The following is a 21,163-nucleotide window of genomic DNA, read 5'->3' on the forward strand; positions in this document are numbered from 1 at the left end:
TTATTATTTTTATATAATTTTATTTTTGGTGAGTAAAATTAATTTTTAAAAATTCAAAAATATTTTTTTGACATTTAATTTTGTCAAACTAGTTTATATTTCATTAAATTGACAACTTTACCCTTGAAATAGAGTAACAGTGTCTTCAATTGTCCTTATTTAAAACGAGATTCAAAATTCATAATTAAATACATCACAATTGAAAAGTTAAAAATTAAAATGATATAATTTTCAAATTATAAAGACCGTTAGTGTAATTTCTCCTTATATAAAATATGTTCAAACCTTTTGCTAGATTACAAGTTGGTTTTAGTTTCCTGCTCCCTCCATCAAGTGCTTGCAATTACACCAGAATGAGACATTAGTGAATTATTATCTAATTGTGGGGCAATTTGAGAAGCTAATAAAAAGTTAGTTTTTAGTTTTTAACTTATTTTGAGTCACACAATCTCTAACATTTTTTACACACAAAATGACAAAAAAATTAAAAAAAAGTTAAAAAGTCAACTTTTAATCAACTTTCCATATCACTCCTTAATTTTGTCTCTTAATTTTATTTTTTAATAACGTGACTAAGATCCATATAAAGTGGTCCTACATTCTTCTCCTTTCCTTTTTAACCCTCTCTAATTTTAAGTCATTGAGATAGAACTGAGAAGGTAAAATTAGGAGAACAATTATTTTTTAAATATTTATCACCATCAACTCCTGTATGGACCTCCTCTTACAACACCAGCACCATGACCATCTCCGGCCGTATAACTGAGATTGAAGGCCACAGTTCCAAAAAAAAATGACATGTTGACTGTGACAAAACAAAACTAGCAGTAAAAGTGTCTGCAAGAGACATGTGTGCCTTTGTTATTTTGTATTCAACAATGATTCATCCCACTAAAAACATCACCACTAATAGCACTAATGTATTAAAAAAGTAAAAAAAAAAAAAAAAATACAACTCCAAGACCAAAATATCACATCATTAATGGCGGGACCCACTGCCACTTAATTAGTGGAAGCACTAATTAGTGCTCCCAAGCATTTTTCTTTTGTATTTGAGTCATGAAAATAATTAGGAGAAATTACTATTCAGTACAAATTTAAAAAAATTATTGTATATTAATAAAAAAGTTTATGATATTCACCTTTATTTCTATCAATTTTATAGTCAAATAATGATTTTTTATTTTTTACTTTCTAAATACTCGTGGCTCTGCTTTGGTTCAAACATATTAAATACAACAATTTTTCTAGTAAAATCATCAACTCATCATTTTCATATTGTTTTCTTTTTTTGTGTGCAAAAATAGTAATTAAAAATTCAAACAGTTTGACTTCGTTTTCCAAACTTGGTTTTTGAATATTTTTTTTGAAAAATTTAGAAACTATTTTGACGAAAATAAATGCAAAAAGATATTTTTTAATTATTTTTGTCCCATAGAAGAGAAAATGATATGAAAACAATGAGTATTGTTTTTTTCTTTTTTTTCACCAAACTAGCTTTTAAAAAAAATTCAAAAGCAATTTTTGAAAACTTAATCAAATTATATTTACCTAACATGTTTTTGATATTTTTCAATTAATAAATCATGAAAAAAAATAATAATACACCCTTTGACCAAATTTTATTGATGATTGCATGTCAACATTTGTTGCCACATCTTACTGCCGTCCCCAGTCGACACCAAAAATAACTTATTATTGGCCTATACAATATTTTTTAGAGTTAATTACTTAAAAGTTTTATTTATAAATGTTATAGTAATTCAGATTCTATTTAAATTTTTTTAAATTAATAAGTCCTATTTAATAAAATTGAAAATATTATCAGTTTTTCTCAATTTTTAAAACTAATCAATTTTCCATAGTAATGTTTTAGATAATTATTTCACTAATAAAAAAAAATAGAGCATAAGATTAAACGTTTTCACATTTCTACTTATTAATTTGATTCAATTATCCAATAAAACTAAGAACATTAATATTTTTTTTCCAATTTTAAAACTGATAACATTATCAGTTTTTTCAAATTTTTTTTTTTAAAAAAAAAAACATTTAGTTTTTCTTTTTCTTGCACATAATTTTGTTTTTTAATTTTTTCAATTTGAAAGTTTTAAAAATCAAAATAAATGTTAAATTATCATGTTCTTTTATAGATAATCATAAATGATGAACAATCATTATTTGAAAGGCAATTATGACTATTAAAAATTTAATGAGACTTAAAAATCTAAAATTTTTTAATTAAGACTTAATAGAATATAAGTTTATAAATTAAGATTGGTGGGTAAATACCACTATTTTTTAAAGTAATTTATATATAAATCACATGAGGGCCTTAGACCACCGCCTCACTTCGATAGGCGAGTGTCGTTAATGGATGATTTTACTATTACATTTAGGGGTTGTTTGGGGTATTTTAAATAAGTATATTTTTAGACTAAAAAATTGAGGAAGAAAATATGGATGTTTGGGTTAATTTTTTGATTTTTTATGAAAAAATGTGTAATAAAAAATTGTAAAAATTGATTTGTAGGGAAAAATTAGGATTGAGAGTTGTGCAGTCGTAATTGTTGACTTTTGGTAAATAGTGTTAACTTTTTAACGTTTGAGTAATTTTTAGACTTTTTGACCTTTTTGCAATATGCCAAACTTAGCCTTAATATTTTTTATAAATAAATTATAAATATATTCTCTGAAATTTATTTAAAATAAGGATCCTTTATAATTTAAAAAATTATAAATACTCTTTTATCATAATTTTTTATTTAATAAAATTAACTGAAAAAATAAAATTCCTAATTATTCTCTTATATAAAGATAAAATTACTTAAATTATTAATTAAAATAAAAATATTATTAAAAATTACAAATTGACTTGATGATTTATTAATAAAAGAGTCTATTTGTTATAAAATTAAGAACTTTAAGAGACGAAATATAATTTTTAAAATTACAAAAAAAATCATATTTTAAACAAATTCTCTCAAAATGTATTTATAATTTATCTTCTTTTTATTTATTTATTTATTTTTTTAAATGAGGCTTATTGTCGGCATACATGGGCATGCATGCACTGTGGAGTCATCTCAAAACACTTTTAAAGTGGAAAGTGTGAATCTGTTGTGGGACTAATGACTAGTGCTTATTTTGCTTTGCATCCTATATCTATCATATAAGTTAGGTCATAATTTTTTGTGTCATGGCTTTCAACATATCGCATTGTAAGTGAGAGAAATTAGACTTTGTTTTTTATTACATGATTAGATTGAATATCTTAATTTTAATGGATAAGATTACTATATATTATTAAAATCTAAAGAGCTTTCTATAATTATTACATTAATTTAAAATTTGAAATTTCTCTTAATTAATTTTCAATTTAAATAAAGGTACTTTGAACCAATTCTTTTACAATTATTGATTACAAAACTTAGCAAAAATATTTTACAATAATATACGTCGACTAAAATATTTTAGTAGGAAAAACTTGAACCAACGGCGATCAAAATAATTTTTAATAGTCAAAAATTGAACTTTTGGCAACTAAATCTCTTTTAGTCGTCAAATTTGATCACTAAAAGTGTAAATTGTTGTAGTCTCTTTGAGCAAGTACGGATTACAAATTTTACTATATTATAAACAATAATATTACAAAATAAGAAAAATAACCAAAAACAAAAACAATATATTAAATTTAAAGGGGCAATTGTGAATAAAAAGCACAATCTAAAAATAATGGTGTCGCCTATGGAAATCAGTGCACAAATTTAACATATAAAAAAGACTCGCACTATATTCAAAGAAAATTGTTTAAGAGTTCTAAAATATTGAGCTCTAATAGCTCTAAAAATACTGTAGCCTCAGTTGATGTGATGTTTTACTCTTTGTTTTTTTTTTTTTTTTAATTTTCAGCACTGCTAGCTCATTAGAGCTAGTTTAGTGATCCCTTTTTAGTGGTATGTAGCACCACTGATATTCAAAAGAGAAACTTACACCGCAGTTCATGAAAATAAAATATATTATTTTTTTCACTTTATGATTTTCCAAATTTAAATTTATCCCAAACATTTTATAATTTTTTTACTACTTTTGTGCAATTAGTGAGTTCCAAGCTTTTTACTATCTCTCTCACACACACATATATATATATATATATATAGTTTTTTTTGTTACAGGAAAATTTTTTCTATCCTCTCACAGGTTCAAGGCATCGCCCATTACAGAGATCACCAGGGTATTCTGTTAGCCGTTCTGAGTGAGAAGACTATAATCTGAAAATTTGTCCTGACCTCCCAAGACAAGTTCCGTTTAAGTCAGAACTCGCACAGCGAGGAGCATTAAACCCACACTAAGTGTTGATTAGACAACTTAAAATCTAACCTCTTAACTAACTATGCTTTACCTAAGAGATTGACCCAAAAAAAAAAAAAAAATTAAACATATAACCTTGAAACTTAGGGTTGGTTTGGCATAACCTAAAAAAGCCAAAAAAGTCAAAAAGTCAAAAAATCACTATCCTATTTAAGTCACATCATCTTATTTAAATCACATCACCTCTCTAACACATCACATCAAACCCAACCCAAATCCAATCTATATAAACCAATAAATCAAAAAGTACATTTTTTTAGAACATCCCAAACCCATCCTTAATCTTCAAACCTTAACCACGATGCCATCACCTTAGGTTATATATACATAGTTGTGTAAGCAGATGTTTGTTTTGGGGGAAGAGCCCAAAATTTAACAGACAGTGGTGGCAGTTGAGAGTATTATGTCATCCTCTTTTTGCTTCTTAATTTATCCCAACACAACACCACCTTTTCTCTGACTTCTCTGACATCCCACCACTGTCCCCCCCACTCTCCTCTTTCCTATCTTTGCTTTCCCATTATTAAACATCAACACAACACCCCACCTTCCTCCTCCTCCCTCTCTCTCTCTCTCTCTTCATTTCCTTTTCTCTTTCTTAAGTTCTCACAAGTCCTGATGATCAGCTGTGTACTAAAATTGCACCAAACTAGGCAGATGCAAGTATGTGTCTCTACAATTTAAGTGGTATGTATGAGCATCTTCTATTCACCAAACTGCCTTTTTTTTTTTTTTTTTTTTTCCACTTGATTTGGATGTTGTTTATGGTAGTCTGTTTGTTTGTTTCATTTTGTTCTCTTCTTGGCTTTAGTTTTTATGGTGTTTAGCCTTTCTCTCTGGCGGTTGGCTACTTCTATAGATTTCAAAAAGTCGCAAATACCTTATGTTGTTGTGTTGTAACCTCTATTAAAATCTTCTTCTGTTCAAATGGTTATGGTGATGCTTAATCTTTCTTTCCTTATTTCTTTCTTTGTATATATGAGAAAATTATATTATACTTTTCACTTTCTAGTTTTCTCCCAAACTTCAGTTTGATTAAATCTTCAAACTTTAACATATGTTTCATTATAATTCTCCAGTCACTCACTGTTAAAACTTGAATAATTCTAAGTCCACATAATCGATCACAGAACCGAACATAACCACTCTCTAACGCTGTGTTTGGTTGGGAGATTGTGTTTGGTTGGGAGATTTGAAGAGAGATTTTGAAAGAGAAAAGAAAAAAAGTGGGTGAAATTAGGTGAAATATAGGTATATTCATATTTCACTTGCCTTTTCCATTTCCCTTTTCAAATTCCTTCTCAAATCCCTCAACCAAACACAACATAAGTGAACTCATTAAATCTGTAGGTTCCCACATATAAGAGAGTTGTGTCTGATGAAATTTACGTGGACGAACTGGTAAAAAACTTTGGACAAGTGTGAGGGCATGTGAGCACGTTTTAAGGGTATTAGAAAGAAAAAATTATATGATAAATTATACTTTTCACCTTCTGTTTTTCACACAAATATCATTGAAGTCTTGAGAACTTAATTGCTACAATTAAATAATAACATACCAAAATAAAATTCAAGTAAAATGGAGTGTAAAAAATATAATTTACTTTATATATATATATACATATTATGGAACTCTTTTCTATATTTTGGTTTCCAGTGGTTGCATAGGGTAATGATCCTATAACTTTATTCAATACAGAGTCGCAGCTTACATTATTGGGAATTACAGGAATGGACAAAAATAAAATATATATGGATATACATATATATATATATATATATATATGTATTAGGGAACATTACCGATAAGGCGATCTTTTCTCTTCAAATTACTATCAAGTCCTATTAACTTTTAATTTGGACAATTAAGTCTTATTTTATATAATTTCTCCCAAATGAGTTCAAAACTCCATAATAGCATGTTTTATTCTAATTTTACCCTTTGACATGTGAACAAATTCCAATGGAGAAAATTATATCATGGACACCCTTGACATTTGACCCCCCCCCCCAAAAAAAAATAGTGACATTTTTGCTCATGTTAGAGGTGTTTGTGATTTAAATTTAAGGATAAAATAGTCTTTTTATTGCAAAAATTAATAGTGATGGAAGGGTGTGTGGAAATAAAAACTCCCTAATTTGGGATAAGTTATAGAAAATAGGACTTTTTAGTTATCCAGCTTAAAGTTGATAAGGCTTCATGGTAATTTGGACAAAAAAGTGATACTTATTAGTAGTTTTTCCTATATATTGTTGGAATATAATATAGTGGATTATGTGTCATGGTAGGTCTCATTCTGTTTTAAATATAATGGGTTATGCATATATATAAATGACATTTATTGCATAGATATTCGTAGGAGATGAAAAAATTTGGTTAAAAACATCCGGTGATAAATAATCTTTCTCAAAATGAAATTAGTGCTTCTTGCATGCAACTCTATTTGAATTTTTGATATATTCTTCTAATAAATTTCAGCTCTCTGAATCTTTTTATTACCCCTCACTCATTATAAACTGCTTAATGAATTTTCACATGTAGAAGGCATTGTTTGAAGTCTGGATTGGATTTTGGGTCAAATGAGAGAGAGAGAGAGAGAGAGAGAGAGAGAGAGAAGACTGGGGAGGGAGGATATATTTGTTTTTGTTGCATCATGAATGTTTTCCAAAATTTCAATTAAGAACTTATATTTTCTGTAGATTCTTTCACCCAATTCAATTGTTACTACTTCCAATAAGATTGAAGTTTGATGATGGGTAAGGTACTATGTGAGACTAACCAACTAGGCCTAGCCTAGTTGGCCATCATGCCTTCCTTAGAGTTTAGTCCCAAGACCATAGGTTCAATTCTCCTTTAAAGGAGTTGAATTAAGGGAGTGCAAACACTAAGGTGTTTTGTCAAGGGTGGGGGGATTTTCTCCCATAGGTGCTAATCTAACAACTAACAACTAACATTTGTGGATCGAAAAAAAAAAAAAAAAAAAGGTACTATGTGAGACTCTAATCCCACATCAGCTGAAGAGGAAGACCTAGGTGTGTTTATAATTATAACCCCTCGGCACCCCTTCCAAAATTGGCTGCCCCTTTGCACTAGAAGGACTCGAGGCATTATGTACTCATTTTCTAGTTCCTTATGCCATTACACTTGTAAACTCAAAATTTAGACAGGGAGAACATTTTTCAGCATCTTCAACATATGGTTGATGTTTACTTGCTACTTAGTCATCAGCTTAATGTATAAATGGCTTCCCTTTTTTAGCATAATGTTTAGCATACAGCTTTAGTCCTTTGGTGTAAAAAAGAAGTTGCCCAGTCTATTTTTTTTTTTTTTTTTTTTTTTGGGCACAGGACTGTTCTTTTTCTGACTCATGTTCCAGGTCACCCTCATACACATCATTAAGACTCTAGGGGATTATTCTCTGATTTGTCTCTCTTCTGTGCTTGATTTTGTGCCTTTATTATGATTCTTTGTCTCACTTGTTCTTGCTCTTGTATTGAGTTCCCTTGAAGGACTGTATTTTATGCTATTGAGGTTCTGAATTTGGTGTGTAACTGTACTATCAACTAGAGATTAGGTACTTTTCTTTATATGGAACTACATATCTAGAATTACATTTCTTTTTTCAATTTCTTGTTATCCCTTGTGGACAACCAAGCATATTGTTTGTAATACAACTCATTACATAATTTCCTACAGAGTAGTTGTTTAACAATTGATGTCTGCATTTTAGTCTATTGCAAAGTTTTTTCTGAAAAGTGGTTCTTCTAATCTTTCAAAATGATTGGTGTTTTTTGCAAACTTTGAGAGTCAATAGCATTTTATACTGATATTAGCATTAGATAGCTGTGGATACATGTTAGACAGTATTAATGAGTCTCGAGTTGATGCCTGGATCAACTATCACAAAAACAATAAATCAAAGGGGAATACTGAATCGTGCAGTAGCATCTACAGTGAGCTGATTTGGTAGATTAATCATATTGGAGGATGAATTCAAATAATCATAATATTAGGCATAATTTAACAGAACCAAAAAATTTGGTAGGACCTGTTCATTAATGAACATAGTTTAGATGGAGATTTTGAGATGAAATAGTTGCACGGCTATGAAAGAACAGAAGTACTTAAACGCACTCCTATTAAGCAGTCTTCGGTGATCAAAAGAGGGAGAGTGACACAAATGTTTCCTTTTGGGCGACATGAAAATGATTGAAGCAATCTTATGGTTCTAAAAAAAATGTTGCAAGACACAGAATTAGATGAATTACTGATTTATAGGAAGAAGTTTCCCTTGATGGACTAGAATTTGATGCAGCCAATGATAAGAGGCACCACTGAGGCTTAAAATGTAACAGATGTAGGTGAGAGTTAAAGTTTTATATGTGTTGAGTCATACAACAGCCATGAGATGAGGCTATCGAATACTAGCTGTTAGATTTTTATTCTTGGCAATCCCATTTAACAAAACTCGTTTCAGTTGTAATTTTATTTGATCTTTTATTTCAGTGAAGTTATGAGTTTTAGATGCGAATCCAACCCGAATTGTGCCTGTGCAGAGGAGTTTGTGATCTTAATCCTATCATGTTTGCCACTCCGCTGACTATGTTGGGGATCGAGCTGCTCGGTCAGCTCGCAGGGGTCTAGGGGGCAGCGCCCCTTGGCGGGTTCGGGGTAGCGCCCCTGAAGCAAAAAACAAAAATATAGTTGAACTTGCTTGTCCGCTCGAGCGGCCGTTTGTGCGCTCAAGCAAAGAATGTTTGGTTCTAGAAATTTGACCTGTTTGCAAAAGTTCTGGGAGTTAGAATATTATGCTCGAGCGGCCATTCTTGCACTCGAGCGGAGATCGCAGATCAGTTTTTCTGTAAATATGTGGTTTCATCTATTTTTAGGGTTACAGCTTCCATATCTTCTTCTTGTGCATTAGGGTTTTCATCTGGAGCTTTTTTGTTAGTTTCTTTGATATTTGTTTGAGTTTAAATCTGGTTTGAAAAGTACACATCAAAGGATTATTTGTTTCGTTCAATACAAAAGAGAGAGTTGTTCTTCGGTGGATTCCGTGGAATTTGGGCTTGAAGCTTTGGTGGATTCCCAAGTGACTCATTGTCGTGATTCGACATCGGCGTTGTGGATTCAACGTTGGGTAAGACAATTCCGAGGTGAAGACGGGGCTGGAAGAGGCACATAGGGGTCGGTTCGATTCGAGTGTAGATTCGCTAGATAATTGAGAGTACACTTGTGTAATTCCTTTATGTCTTCTTAGTAGATTGTTTTGTGGCTTTTACCCGTGGTTTTTTATCACAATTGGAGGCGCTCCAATTGTGGTTTTTCCACGTTAAAATCTTTGTGTCGATTTATCTTGATTGTTTGATTGAGATTGTTATTTACTACTTAAAATTGATACATAATTACAAATCAATATTTAGGGGATTTCTAGATTTTTCACTAGCCAATTTCATGCATTTTAAATTTAACAAAAAAATTTAAGTTTAGGACTTCTTTCATTGAAAGATCTGATGATGACCCATATGCTCTGAAATTATTAGAAATTTTAGCAACGAAATTGTTCATCAATGTTAAGGTTGTTGAATAAAGCAGCACTATGCTTCCTATTGCATATACGATATGTAATTTTTGAAACCCCATGGATTTGAATATATTTATATATATTTTCTGCATCGTAGTGTTGTTCATTTTCTGTGTACTTCTCTTCATATTTGTAATGTAATAAAAATCAACAAAGTGAATGAAAAACTTGGTCCTTAATTATACCAATTAACACTACATCCAAAAGCTACAAATTTAATCTTTATGCTTTGACCTCATCAATATTTAGAACAAATCATAGATCGTTGAATCATATATCACATCACATAATTTTGTTTTCTGCTTTCACTAAATTACTGTCAATTTTGATTTGCTAAATTATCCCATTTCTCACATTTGCAGCACAAGAAGATAAAGCCTTCAAGGGAAATTAAATTCAAATCATGAAATCACGAGCCTTTGATCTGGAAGTAGAGACATTCGATGAAAATGACTCAGACATCAGCAGCCAAGTTGCCTCCAACATAACCATCTCGGACAGCCTCACCGTCTCTCCCCACCTCACTAATTCCTTACCAACTGAACCAATTTCCCTCGACTTAACTCTCTCCTTTAACTCAAGCAATGATGATTTAGCAGGAAGGGACTCAATAGGAATTTCAATATCAAGCACAAGTGAGAGTAGCAACGAGATTGTATCCCGAACTGCTGCTTCAGCCCTTCCACGCGTTTTTCCTTGCAATTACTGTCAGCGGAAATTTTTTAGTTCACAAGCCCTTGGCGGCCACCAGAACGCACACAAGAGAGAGAGAACACTGGCAAAACAAGCCATGCGAATGGGAATTTTCTCGGAAAGGTATGCCAGCTTGGCATCTCTGCCTCTCCATGGATCATCATCATTTAGGTCCTTAGGAATCAAAGCACATTCTTCGGTGCACCATAGCTTTGTACCACAAGTTAGGCCATTTGATTTTAGAAGCAGTGTGAGATTTGAACAAGGGCACACGGGTCATCCAATTTTCATGGAGGATGAAGAGGCCGAGCTGTTGTGGCCTGGTAGCTTCCGACACATAGATGAAGAACAAGTCACTCATCCAAATATAAATTTCTTCGAGGCAAGTCCATCGGTGGACATAGATGAACCTGCTCCAGATCTCACACTGAGACTTTGACTAGTTTATTATGCTGCAAACAGCTTCATTGTTCTGCTATTTTATCTTCTCTGTGCTGCAAGATACACTTCTTGTGTTCTGTTTCTCCCCCCCCCCCCCCCCCCCCCTTCACTTTTGTATCTTGATTTGTATGTTTTTTGCAGAAGATAAGGTTTTTACAAGGTTTATTTGGTGATCCTCTTCTTGCTATGATATATATTAGTATTATGCTGTTTGATATGACTTATTTGTGTTATTTTCTCCTTCTTTCTGGCCATTCCCTCAGGTAGCTTTGGTGCATGAATATCATTCAAGTTGTTATAGTATGGAAGGTGTATGAAATGGTCTCATAAGAGCTAAAAAACTAAAACGTGGAGGATGATGAGGCCATAGCACGTTGCTAAGATGGTGGTAAGAGCTAACAAACTACGACATCTATGATTTGCAACAAGCAATTCAATGTGTTGTTGCATGAATCTTCAACACGGTCTAAACCAATTTGGATAATTTAGTGAATGGATGCCAAAATAATAAGCCCCAAAATAAAGAAAGAAAGAAGCATTGAAATGAAAGTAAGCACAATGGCATGCCTGATTACACACAACTTTGTACTCTCTTTTAATGGGCAAAATAAAAGATTTATTGATGAATAGAGAAGGACAAGAAATACAATCAAATCAGATCAATAAGAATGGCCAGGACAAAAGCATGATTGTTTAAGAAGAATATCCCAATATAGTTGGAATACGATTGCTTAAGAAGAATATCACAATAAGGTTGGCATATGCAACAAACCAATCAAGAGCAAATTGCAAGTCAAGTTGGCGAGACAATGACACCAAAACACCTAAATAAAGATAAAGGCAAAACACCAAGCTAAACAAACACACTCAGATAAAGGCAAAACACCAAGCTAAACAAACACACTCAGCAACTAACAAATCTAGCAACTAACTAAATAAACCAACGTCCATAGACTTACACCCCAAAGAAGAGCATCAAGCAACAAAAACAAAGGATCCTCAGCAAGGGAAGAACATCAAGACCACTACTAGGACAACAATACATGTTCTGCATAACTTCTTTAAACTTCGAAGTGAATAAGACAATACCACGCGTCCATCCTGTAATTAAAAAAAATAATATAATAATATTTTTATGCTGACAACAAAATCCAATTACTAGAATGATATGCTAAACCTGGATATCATCATTATAATAAAGCAAAAGATTATGAGCGTGACTTGTTTTTTATCATTTTAAAGTAAAAGTTGTATTTTCAAAAAAGATTAAAATTGTCTCGAGTTCATTTTAATGGACTAGACTAGACTATGCAATCCGCCATTTGGGATCTATTATGGGCCTCACTTCACTCCAGTGATTTGAGTTGTTTATTTTGTATGCCTATGCCGTCTGTGTAAATCATTTATGAAAAAATTCAAATTGATTTGACAATCATATCAACATGATTTTGTCTTAAAAAAATGGAAAAATGGAAGTTTATTTTCAAAATTATACTTATCATCTAGTATTTTAAGACAAAGATGATGTAATCATATAACTAGGATTGTCAGATCATTCAGCTTTTGTTAATCAATTTGTACAGTGTGAGCATATGGACCATTTAAACTCACATTTTGTAGTACGGATTGAATATTAAAATGCAACAATAGGTGTACTTTTAAAGACTATTGGTGTAATTAATCCTATTTTATAAGCACGAGCTAGAATGAAATGGAATTATAATTTTCAATATGAACCTTCCCCTCATGGGGAACATTCAGTTATTCAATTTTGGAATATTAGTACACTATTTGTTGCATATAATTTACAAGCAAACAGGTTCAAAACCAAGATCAATGGACTTTTTTACTGCGTCCATTACCAACTGAGTACTTCTGCTAATCTTTGCCCATTTACTATCTGGGCTGCTCTTAGAATCCCTAATGCCCTTGACCAGCCTAGAAAATTCTTGGACCATTAGAGCCTCTTGGGGAAGCTGAGAAGCCACTTGAACTCTTTGGGGCTTCACATTCCACCCAATATGGAGATCCACAAACTTAGCACCCGATGTGAAGTCAAAAAAAGCTGAATTCTCTTCATAAGGGATGATGAAGTCTTCGACATGGAGCGATCCATTGGATCCGTATAAGGCCAAGTCCATGGATTCATGTGACAGGAAAGAGCAGTGAAATGTCGCGGCAATTTGTTCTGTGTCCCAGTGTAGAGAGGCGCTGCAGGACAAGATGACTCCAGCTGAATTTCGAGCTGTTGCAGGCAGAGCAACTACAGTTGTTGGTAGTTGGTAGTTCATTGCCCACAAGATGGCTCCAATGCAGTACCAGCCCGTGTCACCAAGAGCACCGAGCGGGTCCATGTCTGGCTTTACTCTTACGTTGTTTTCAAAAAATTCTGGGGCACTGGTAAACGTTGAACTGCTGTGGATCTTCAGGACAGAGGAATTGTTGTGGGAGTAAGTGTTTGTTAACAAATCATTGATCATAAATTCGTACATGTTATATCTGTGAAATTTAGGGAAAAGAACACTGTGGAACATGAAGTGACAATTCTTATACAGACCAATTCTACAACTAATGGTGTGATTAATCACTAATCTACATAACATTCTGTTCAAGTTAAAATCATTTGATATTCAGCACAAATAGGCGTTAACACATTCTCGAAAATTTTTTGAGAAACATTGCATCTTAGTATCTAACAACAATAATAACAATAACCATTTTGTAAGATGGCTGCCATTTTGCTGAATAAACCCCCAACAATTTCTAATGCACTTCTTACTCTTTGACACGTGGGTACCATTCAATTACAATGAAGTGATCAATATGCCTTTTAATTCTCATTAAGCAGGCTAGTTGGTACAGTTTTAAGTTATTATCTGTTAGTAATTCTCAGAATTGGGAAAAAACACTCAAACAAAAAGAACGAAAAAAACTTGGGTATGTGGGTAGAATCAAACTCCTAACCTCCTAGTGAGATGCACTAGATGTAGAGGCTCAGATCACCAAGTCAACACCTTGAATATCTATCCGTCTTTCTCATAATTGATTATAAGGGAAATGAATTTGGAGCTGGCCTTTATAATAATGGGCAAATCATGAATAAAGTTTGTACGCAATAAATAATTATTTAGTACTACCCGAGCCCGAACTCAACATGTTGTATAATTCTTCCAAATCAATAAGAATAGTAATCATGGAATTGATAGAGCCAACCTAAATGACCTTCTATTTATTTATTTATTTATTTAAATAACTAGGGTATGGATAAATTTTTTTCTTAAATTACATTAAAATGCGATTGCTAATCAGCCTGACACAACATCATCTAAACTACATTTTTTTTTTCTTCAAATGTATATTCAAGTAAAAAAATATTAGTAATAAAAAAATATATGATTTCCGAGCATGCTTTAATGTAATTTGAGAAAAAGTTATCCATAGTTATTTAATTTTGAAATTATTAAAAACAAAAAAACTAAACAGGTCAAAGACCAGTGGCATTATTCAAGATAGGCGAGCTATTTTCACAAAAGGGTAGCATTCAGGTGGACAATACTCTCAAATCTTGAATATGATCAGTGAATCAGTGATTGATTATTTTGCAATACACTGCAAATAATAAATAAAAGGACAAATTACATATACCCTCGAGGTTTAGTAAAATTACAAATACCCCTAAGATTTGAGAAATTACAGATACCTGAGGGTGTGTTTATTTGGACGGACTGGATAAAGGGGGATTGTAATCCATCGAACTGTTAGTCCTGAGATACATTGTCCCGGGACTATTTAGTTGGATTTGATTTGTATCCTATGTTTGTTTAGTCATAGGATTAGATGTCTGGATTGGACTATTTTTAGTAAATCCAATGTTTGGTTAGACAGACTGAATAAGGATAAATGTTCAAAAGACTATTTTACCCTTATAATCTATAATTTATAATTTAACAACACTAAAAAAATTTAATTTATAAGGCCACAATTTTTAATTTATTATTTTCAATTAAATTAAATTTATATTTTATATTTTGTATTTTTATTTAATATATAATTTTAAATAACGACAATAAAAAAATAATTTTATTTAATATATAAATTAATTTTCAACAACACTAAAAAAATTTAATTTATAAGGCCATAATTTATAATTTATTATTTATTATTTTTAAATAAATTTAATTTATAATTTATATTTTTTATTTAATAAATAATTTTAAATTAACAATACTAAAAAAAAAATTATTTAATATGTAAATTTAATTTTTTAACAACACTAAAAAAATTAAATTTATAAGGCCATAATTTATAATTTATTATTTTTAATTAAATTTAATTTATAATTTATAATTTAAATTTTTTATTTAATATATAGTTTTAAATTAACAACACTAAAAAAATAATTTATAAATGTTCAAAAGACTATTTTACCCTTTTCTAATTGTTCACTAAGTAATAGCATGGAGGGTAAAATGGACATTTTACAAAATAATCCCATGGGATACCAATTCCATGGTTTCTATCCCACACCCCCCATGGGATAGGATAGTCCCATGTTTGTGGGACTAATAGTTCGGGGGGACTATTAGTTCGGAGAAAATTTTTTTAAACAAACAATGGACTATTAGTCCGGTGGGACTAATAGTCCAATCCCACCCTCTTATCCCTCAAAACAAACATGCTCTGAAGGTACTATTTGCATAACAAATTAGGAAGTAAATTGTTATGAAAATATAAACCTCAGGGGCAATTTGTTATGAAAATATAAATCTCAGGGCTATTTATAATTTCTAAAACCTCAGAGGTATCTGTAATTTAGCTAAACCTCGAGGGAGGTATATGTAATTTGCCCTAAATAAAATAAACAACAAAAATTACCCATTTGAGTTGTCCAAAAAGCAGAGGATCAGATGCCAATTCCTTCATTTTAGCAGTTCTTGGGTGATGATGCCACATAGTCCCATCCATGAACTGCAAACCGTTGGATTCACAGGCATCCAATATCTGATCAAGCTCCTCCACATCAAGAGCCGTCGGTTTCTCCATCAGCAAATGCTTCCTCTTCTGAGCAGCCAAGACTGCCCACTGCACATGAAGGCTAGTTGGCAAAGGCAGGTACACAGCATCAACCCGTGGATCGTCCAGCAACTGATCATAGCTCCCGTAGATCTTAACGGTCTCCGATAAGCCATTTTTTAAGGCAAATTGTTTCGCTTTTTCAATCGAACGGCTAGCGATGGCGTGGAGAGTTGAGTTGGGAGATAAATTGATGGCTCTGGAGACTTTTCTGGCAATCTCAGCACATCCTATGATGCCAAAATTTATGGGAATGTTGTCGTCCCCCATTTTTCTGAGGCTGCTGCTGTGATGGGAATCATGGTCCCTGGAATGATATATGATATATGAAATGGGAGTGTGCATATTCGCACCATTGATTAGAATCAACGTGGGATAGTTTCAGCCTATAATTTTTAAGGATAGGAACTGCCCATAATTTTTTTTTTTTGGATAAATTACATTGACATCGTGTGAGGTTTATATTTATTTACAATAATGCTAGGTATCATAAAAGAAAAAGAAGTATTATGAAAAGTTTTCATGAAGATTCTCCATCATTGGATTAGTTTATAGTGTTTAACATTACTCATTTATGTTTATTATAGTTCTCCTTGTTTTTTGGAAATAACATCCTCTTTCATGAGGTTTAAAGTTTCATTACAGATTACTCCCTTCAGGAATTTAATTTTTTTAAATACTAATTTTGCCATCACTGGGTAAATTATATTGACACCTCTCACATTGTAGAAATTACAATCCCCAGGTTTAAAGTAGCATTACCAATTGTCTCATCAGTTAGTATTAGTTAAAAAAAAAAATTCAATGAAAAAAAAAATTATTTGAAAAAAATATTAATTGAAAAAAAAATTTGTGAGTCACATTTTTAAATTTTTATTTAAAAACCAACGTAAGATAAAAATTACACTGACATCTCCTGAGGTTTATGTATATTACACTCGAAAGATACAAATTATATAAAAATGATAATTATTTTTTATTTTTTATTTCTTAACTAAATTAATTTTTAATTTTTAAAAAAAAATTCTAAAAATCAAATCATACATAACCTAAAAATCTTTTGATAAGTCATTTCTTACGTTGGTAACTTATTTAATTATTTGTTAATTTTACGACATTTTTACCATCTGAGGCCTATTTGGTAACCATTTCATTTTCATTTTTCAATTTATATTTACAAAAATTTTAAAAATTGTCATAAAAACTTAATTGATAATTTTTTTTTGTTTATAAATGGTTACCTCAGTTTGTAAATTTGAGTAAAACGTAAATTCAAAAAATAAATTTACATTGATTTTTAAATAGAAATTTAAAAATTTGACTAACAAAAATCTTTTTCAATTAATTTTTTTTTCAAATAAATTTTTTTTCAATGAATTTTTTTTTCAATTAATACTAATTGAGGGGGCAGTTGGTAATGCTACTTTAAACCTTGGGAAGGGGATTGTAATTTCTAAAATGTGAGGGATATCAATGTAATTTACCCAGTGAGGGCTAAATTGGTATTTAAAAAAAATTAAATTGTTGGAGGGAGCAATCTATAATGAAACTTTAAATCTTAAAGAGGGGATGTAATTTTCAAAAGGTGAGGAGAGAAATTGTAATAAACATAAATCTCAGGGGAGTGCCAATGTAATTTACCTTTTTTTGATATGTTGGTCATTTTTTTTATTTTTTACGCAATAGGGTACTTAGATATCATTTTAGTAAATGGAAGAGACTCTTGAATTATGAAAAAATAGAATTTTGAATAGACGTGGAAGCAAAAATACTTGAATATTATTGAATACAAATTCTCTTTCTCATAAGGTCACCATACTATTTCATTTTTTATTTTTCATTTTTTATTAATGGCAATAAATATTATAGGGTTTTTAAAGCAATAAGGAATTAGATATCATTCGAATAGACGAAAGGAATTCTTCTTGAATTTGCGAGAAAATAAAAAGACTTTTGAATTTATAAGAAAATAGAATTTTGAATCGACAAGAAAACAAAAATATTTGATTTTCTATATAACAAGGAAGGGAGGTTTTCAAATCTACTCATTAATTTATTTGGATTTTTTTAATTTCAAAATCAAAAAGCTTATGTTGCTTTTTAAATTAAATTTGAAAATGGGTTAGCAGATACGTTTTTTTCATAAATTTTTTAAAAATAATTAATAAAAAAATTGAAATCATCATTTTTTTTTAAAAGTAAAAAGTTAACCCGTTTTCATAATAAATTGTGAAAACATATTTACAAAATCTGTGAGAACTCCTTGCTTAAGGAGCTAGTCCACTGGGGAGTTATGTGGGTGCACTATCCCATATTGCTAGTCACAGCTCCACTACATAAGTGGACAAATTTCCTTAGACTAGTATAAGGCATTTTAAAGCCGCGAGACATTAGTTGTTGGTTTTTGCCTAACTTAAAAGAGGACAATATCGTGCTAGTCGAGAAGGATTAGCCGCTTTATTTGGCGCTGTCTGTAAGAAGTTATGTGGATGCACTATCCCACGTCATTGATCACATTTCCACTACATAAGTGGACAAACTGCCTTAGACTAGTATGAGGCTTTTTAAAGCCGTGAGCCGTTAGCTGTTGGTTTTTACCTAACTCAAAAGAGGACAATATCGTGCTAGTCGAGAAGGGTTAGCCGCTTCATTTGGTGCCGTCTATGGGAATTCCCTGCTTAGGCAATTTGTCCACTAGGGAGTTATGTGGATGCATTATCCCACATCGCTCTATTAGCTAGCACAGCTCCATTACATAAGCGGACTAACTCCCTTAAACTAGTATGAGGCCTTTTAAAGCCTTGAGGGGTTAGCTGCTGGTTTTTGCCTAACTCCACAGCGGACAATATCGTAATGGAGCTGTGATCTCTCATAGAGCGATATGCGATAGTGCACCCACATAAGTCCCTAATGGACTGGCTACCTGAGCAAAAAGTTCCCACATACGGCACCAAATGAAGCAGCTTACCCCTCACGGCTTTAGAAGGCCTCATACTAGTCTAAGGGAGTTAGTCTACTTATGTAATGGAGCTATGGTCTCTTACAGAGCGATGTAACGCCCCGAAAATAATTACAATAATTCGACACAACACAATATACATAAGACAGCGTAATCAAAATAATAGACTTCCATTAACTTGAATTGTTATTCAAAAGTGACACATGCGATATACATTCATAAATAGTTCATCTTGAATCTACAACATGTGTTACAAGTAGTAAAGAGGAATGAAAGTTAAACAGATAATTATATGCCCTAAAGGCTTATAACTTTCCAAGTCATTGCTTGGTTACAACAAGAGAGAGTCTAACTCTATACAATTTAAGCCCTTGGCTATACAAATAGGTACAAAAGTAAAGCCCGTGCTCTAAACTCCTTCTGAGCTACTGCCTTGGCGGAGGCATAACATCAACACCTGAAATGGTTTTCCCAAATAGGGTGAGCCAAAACCTAGCAGGAACAATCTAACACCGCATATAGACCTTAACAAAGATATAAGTATAATGTGCATCTACAATAGCAGTGAGAAAACATTTATATTCTATATCATCATAAAGTACCAAATTTCATAACTCAATCATTTTTCCTTCTCATCAGTTCCAGCTAAATCATTTCTTCTCAATTTATGAGCCAAATTCATTATCTTTCAAACAACCCATCTGTGACTACAACTGAGTGGTTCTCAAATTAACACAATCATCACACAAGCACTTTAATTTTGCCATTTTACAAAAATTTCGTCCGCAGGATCGGCACCTATATATAGGCGCGGTTTCGGCACTTTCACCCAGGACATACAGGCCAACTTAATTCAATGTAGTCCATCCCTTATCTCCTCTCAAACAATAGAGTACATCTCATTTCTTCTCCCAAACAATCATACATATATAATGTATTTAAAACTTAGTCATATTCGATGACAATCAACAAGAGATTAATTTAAATTTACCTAATCTTTATGCAATTTCTACAACAATCATAGTTATCCTCCACCGAAAGCCTAATGCAGATATTTCTAAACATATATTAAATCTCAAGACAGATAGTTTATTCAGATTTTCAAAAGGTGTGAGATAATGCATATCCAACTCTACCATTAACACCAACATTCATCCAGTTTCATATTTATAATTCCAATTTCATTTATTTATACAAAATAAATATTTGAACCATTTTAGGTTAACTTCTCTCTTTTCCAAATACCAACCCAAATGCCAAAATCAACAATTGTGATACAATATAACCTTATTTTCAAACCCCATGACTATTTATATTACATTCACTAGAAACCCCTATTTTGATTTTACATCCCAAACCCTAAGTTTGTCCAAAATACTCCACAAACCCATCATTGTTACACAACAACCAATAACTAAGTTAAAATCCATAAAAAGGTGTACAAAATCCTTACCTCAAAGTTAGGAGACGAGCAAAGCAAGGTGGAAACTTCAATGACGCCGAAACCAAGTTCCAATCGGATCAAAACGGAACTCTAGGAATGCTCTAACTTTTTCTCAAAGGTACTAGGGTGGAAAACCCAATGGATTTAGATAAAAATGTAGAGAGAATGTGAGTTTTAGAGAGAGAGACTCAAGATCTAGGTTTTTGCAAGTTTTAGAGAGAGTGTGGAATGAAAAAGTGAACTAAAAAGTCGTCCTCACAGACTGATATACACGCAGTCCGCTCGAGCGCAAGAAGTGACGCTCAAGCACTGAAAGACATCGCTTGAGCTCAAGATTGGCCGCTCGAGCACCCACCCGCTCGAGTGTAGGAAACACCGCTCGAGCGTGGAATATATTCTTCCAGTATTTTGTAGGTTTGCAAAAATACTAAGAGTTTGCAAAGCCCGCTCGAGCACAAGAAGTGTCGCTCGAGCGGAGGAGCAAAAATCTGAGTAACAAAGGTTCGAAAATCAAGCAACCAACCTATTCCAAACAAGACTAATATAATCCAATCCAATAACCAAATTTAAGGAAGAATAAGAGGAAAAAGACATGAC

At 31.9% G+C, this 21,163-nt stretch overlaps 2 protein-coding genes across 3 annotated transcripts; one reads left to right on the forward strand and one right to left on the reverse strand.

Annotated features, from left to right (window-relative positions):
• The first annotated feature begins 4,717 nt into the window (after positions 1-4,717).
• On the forward strand, positions 4,718-11,263 carry ZFP4 (zinc finger protein 4). 2 transcript variants are annotated; one of them, XM_028237141.2, is made up of 2 exons: positions 4,718-5,058; positions 10,319-11,263. In XM_028237141.2, the coding sequence occupies exon 2, from the start codon at positions 10,360-10,362 to the stop codon at positions 11,086-11,088; it is 729 nt and encodes a 242-aa protein (XP_028092942.2). In that variant the 5' UTR covers positions 4,718-5,058; positions 10,319-10,359; the 3' UTR covers positions 11,089-11,263. The 2 variants fall into 2 exon arrangements, with proteins under 2 accessions (XP_028092942.2, XP_082723084.1); XM_082866958.1 differs by having other exon boundaries at positions 4,726-5,034.
• Positions 11,264-12,807: 1,544 nt separating this feature from the next.
• LOC114293103 (putative oxidoreductase At4g09670) lies at positions 12,808-16,555 on the reverse strand. The gene is made up of 2 exons (XM_028237140.2): positions 15,966-16,555; positions 12,808-13,513 (listed from the first exon to the last, which is right to left on the reverse strand). Exons 1-2 carry the CDS (start codon positions 16,506-16,508, stop codon positions 12,896-12,898), a joined length of 1,161 nt encoding a protein of 386 aa, XP_028092941.2. The 5' UTR covers positions 16,509-16,555; the 3' UTR covers positions 12,808-12,895.
• Positions 16,556-21,163: the final 4,608 nt, after the last annotated feature.

Source organism: Camellia sinensis, chromosome 4 (genome assembly GCF_055761805.1).
Source record: "Camellia sinensis isolate YWXY chromosome 4, ASM5576180v1, whole genome shotgun sequence".
NCBI lineage: Eukaryota > Viridiplantae > Streptophyta > Magnoliopsida > Ericales > Theaceae > Camellia > Camellia sinensis.

What these genes read in the sequence shown, in the direction of transcription:
- LOC114293103 (XM_028237140.2), bottom strand. Translation starts at nt 16,508, where the DNA reads ATGCACACTCCCATTTCATATATCATATATCATTCCAGGGACCATGAT. An exon ending in TTTTTGGACAACTCAAATGG is followed by an intron (nt 13,514 to 15,965) that starts GTAATTTTTGTT and finishes TCTGTCCTGAAG; the next exon opens with ATCCACAGCAGTTCAACGTT.
- ZFP4 (XM_028237141.2), top strand. Translation starts at nt 10,360, where the DNA reads ATGAAATCACGAGCCTTTGATCTGGAAGTAGAGACATTCGATGAAAAT.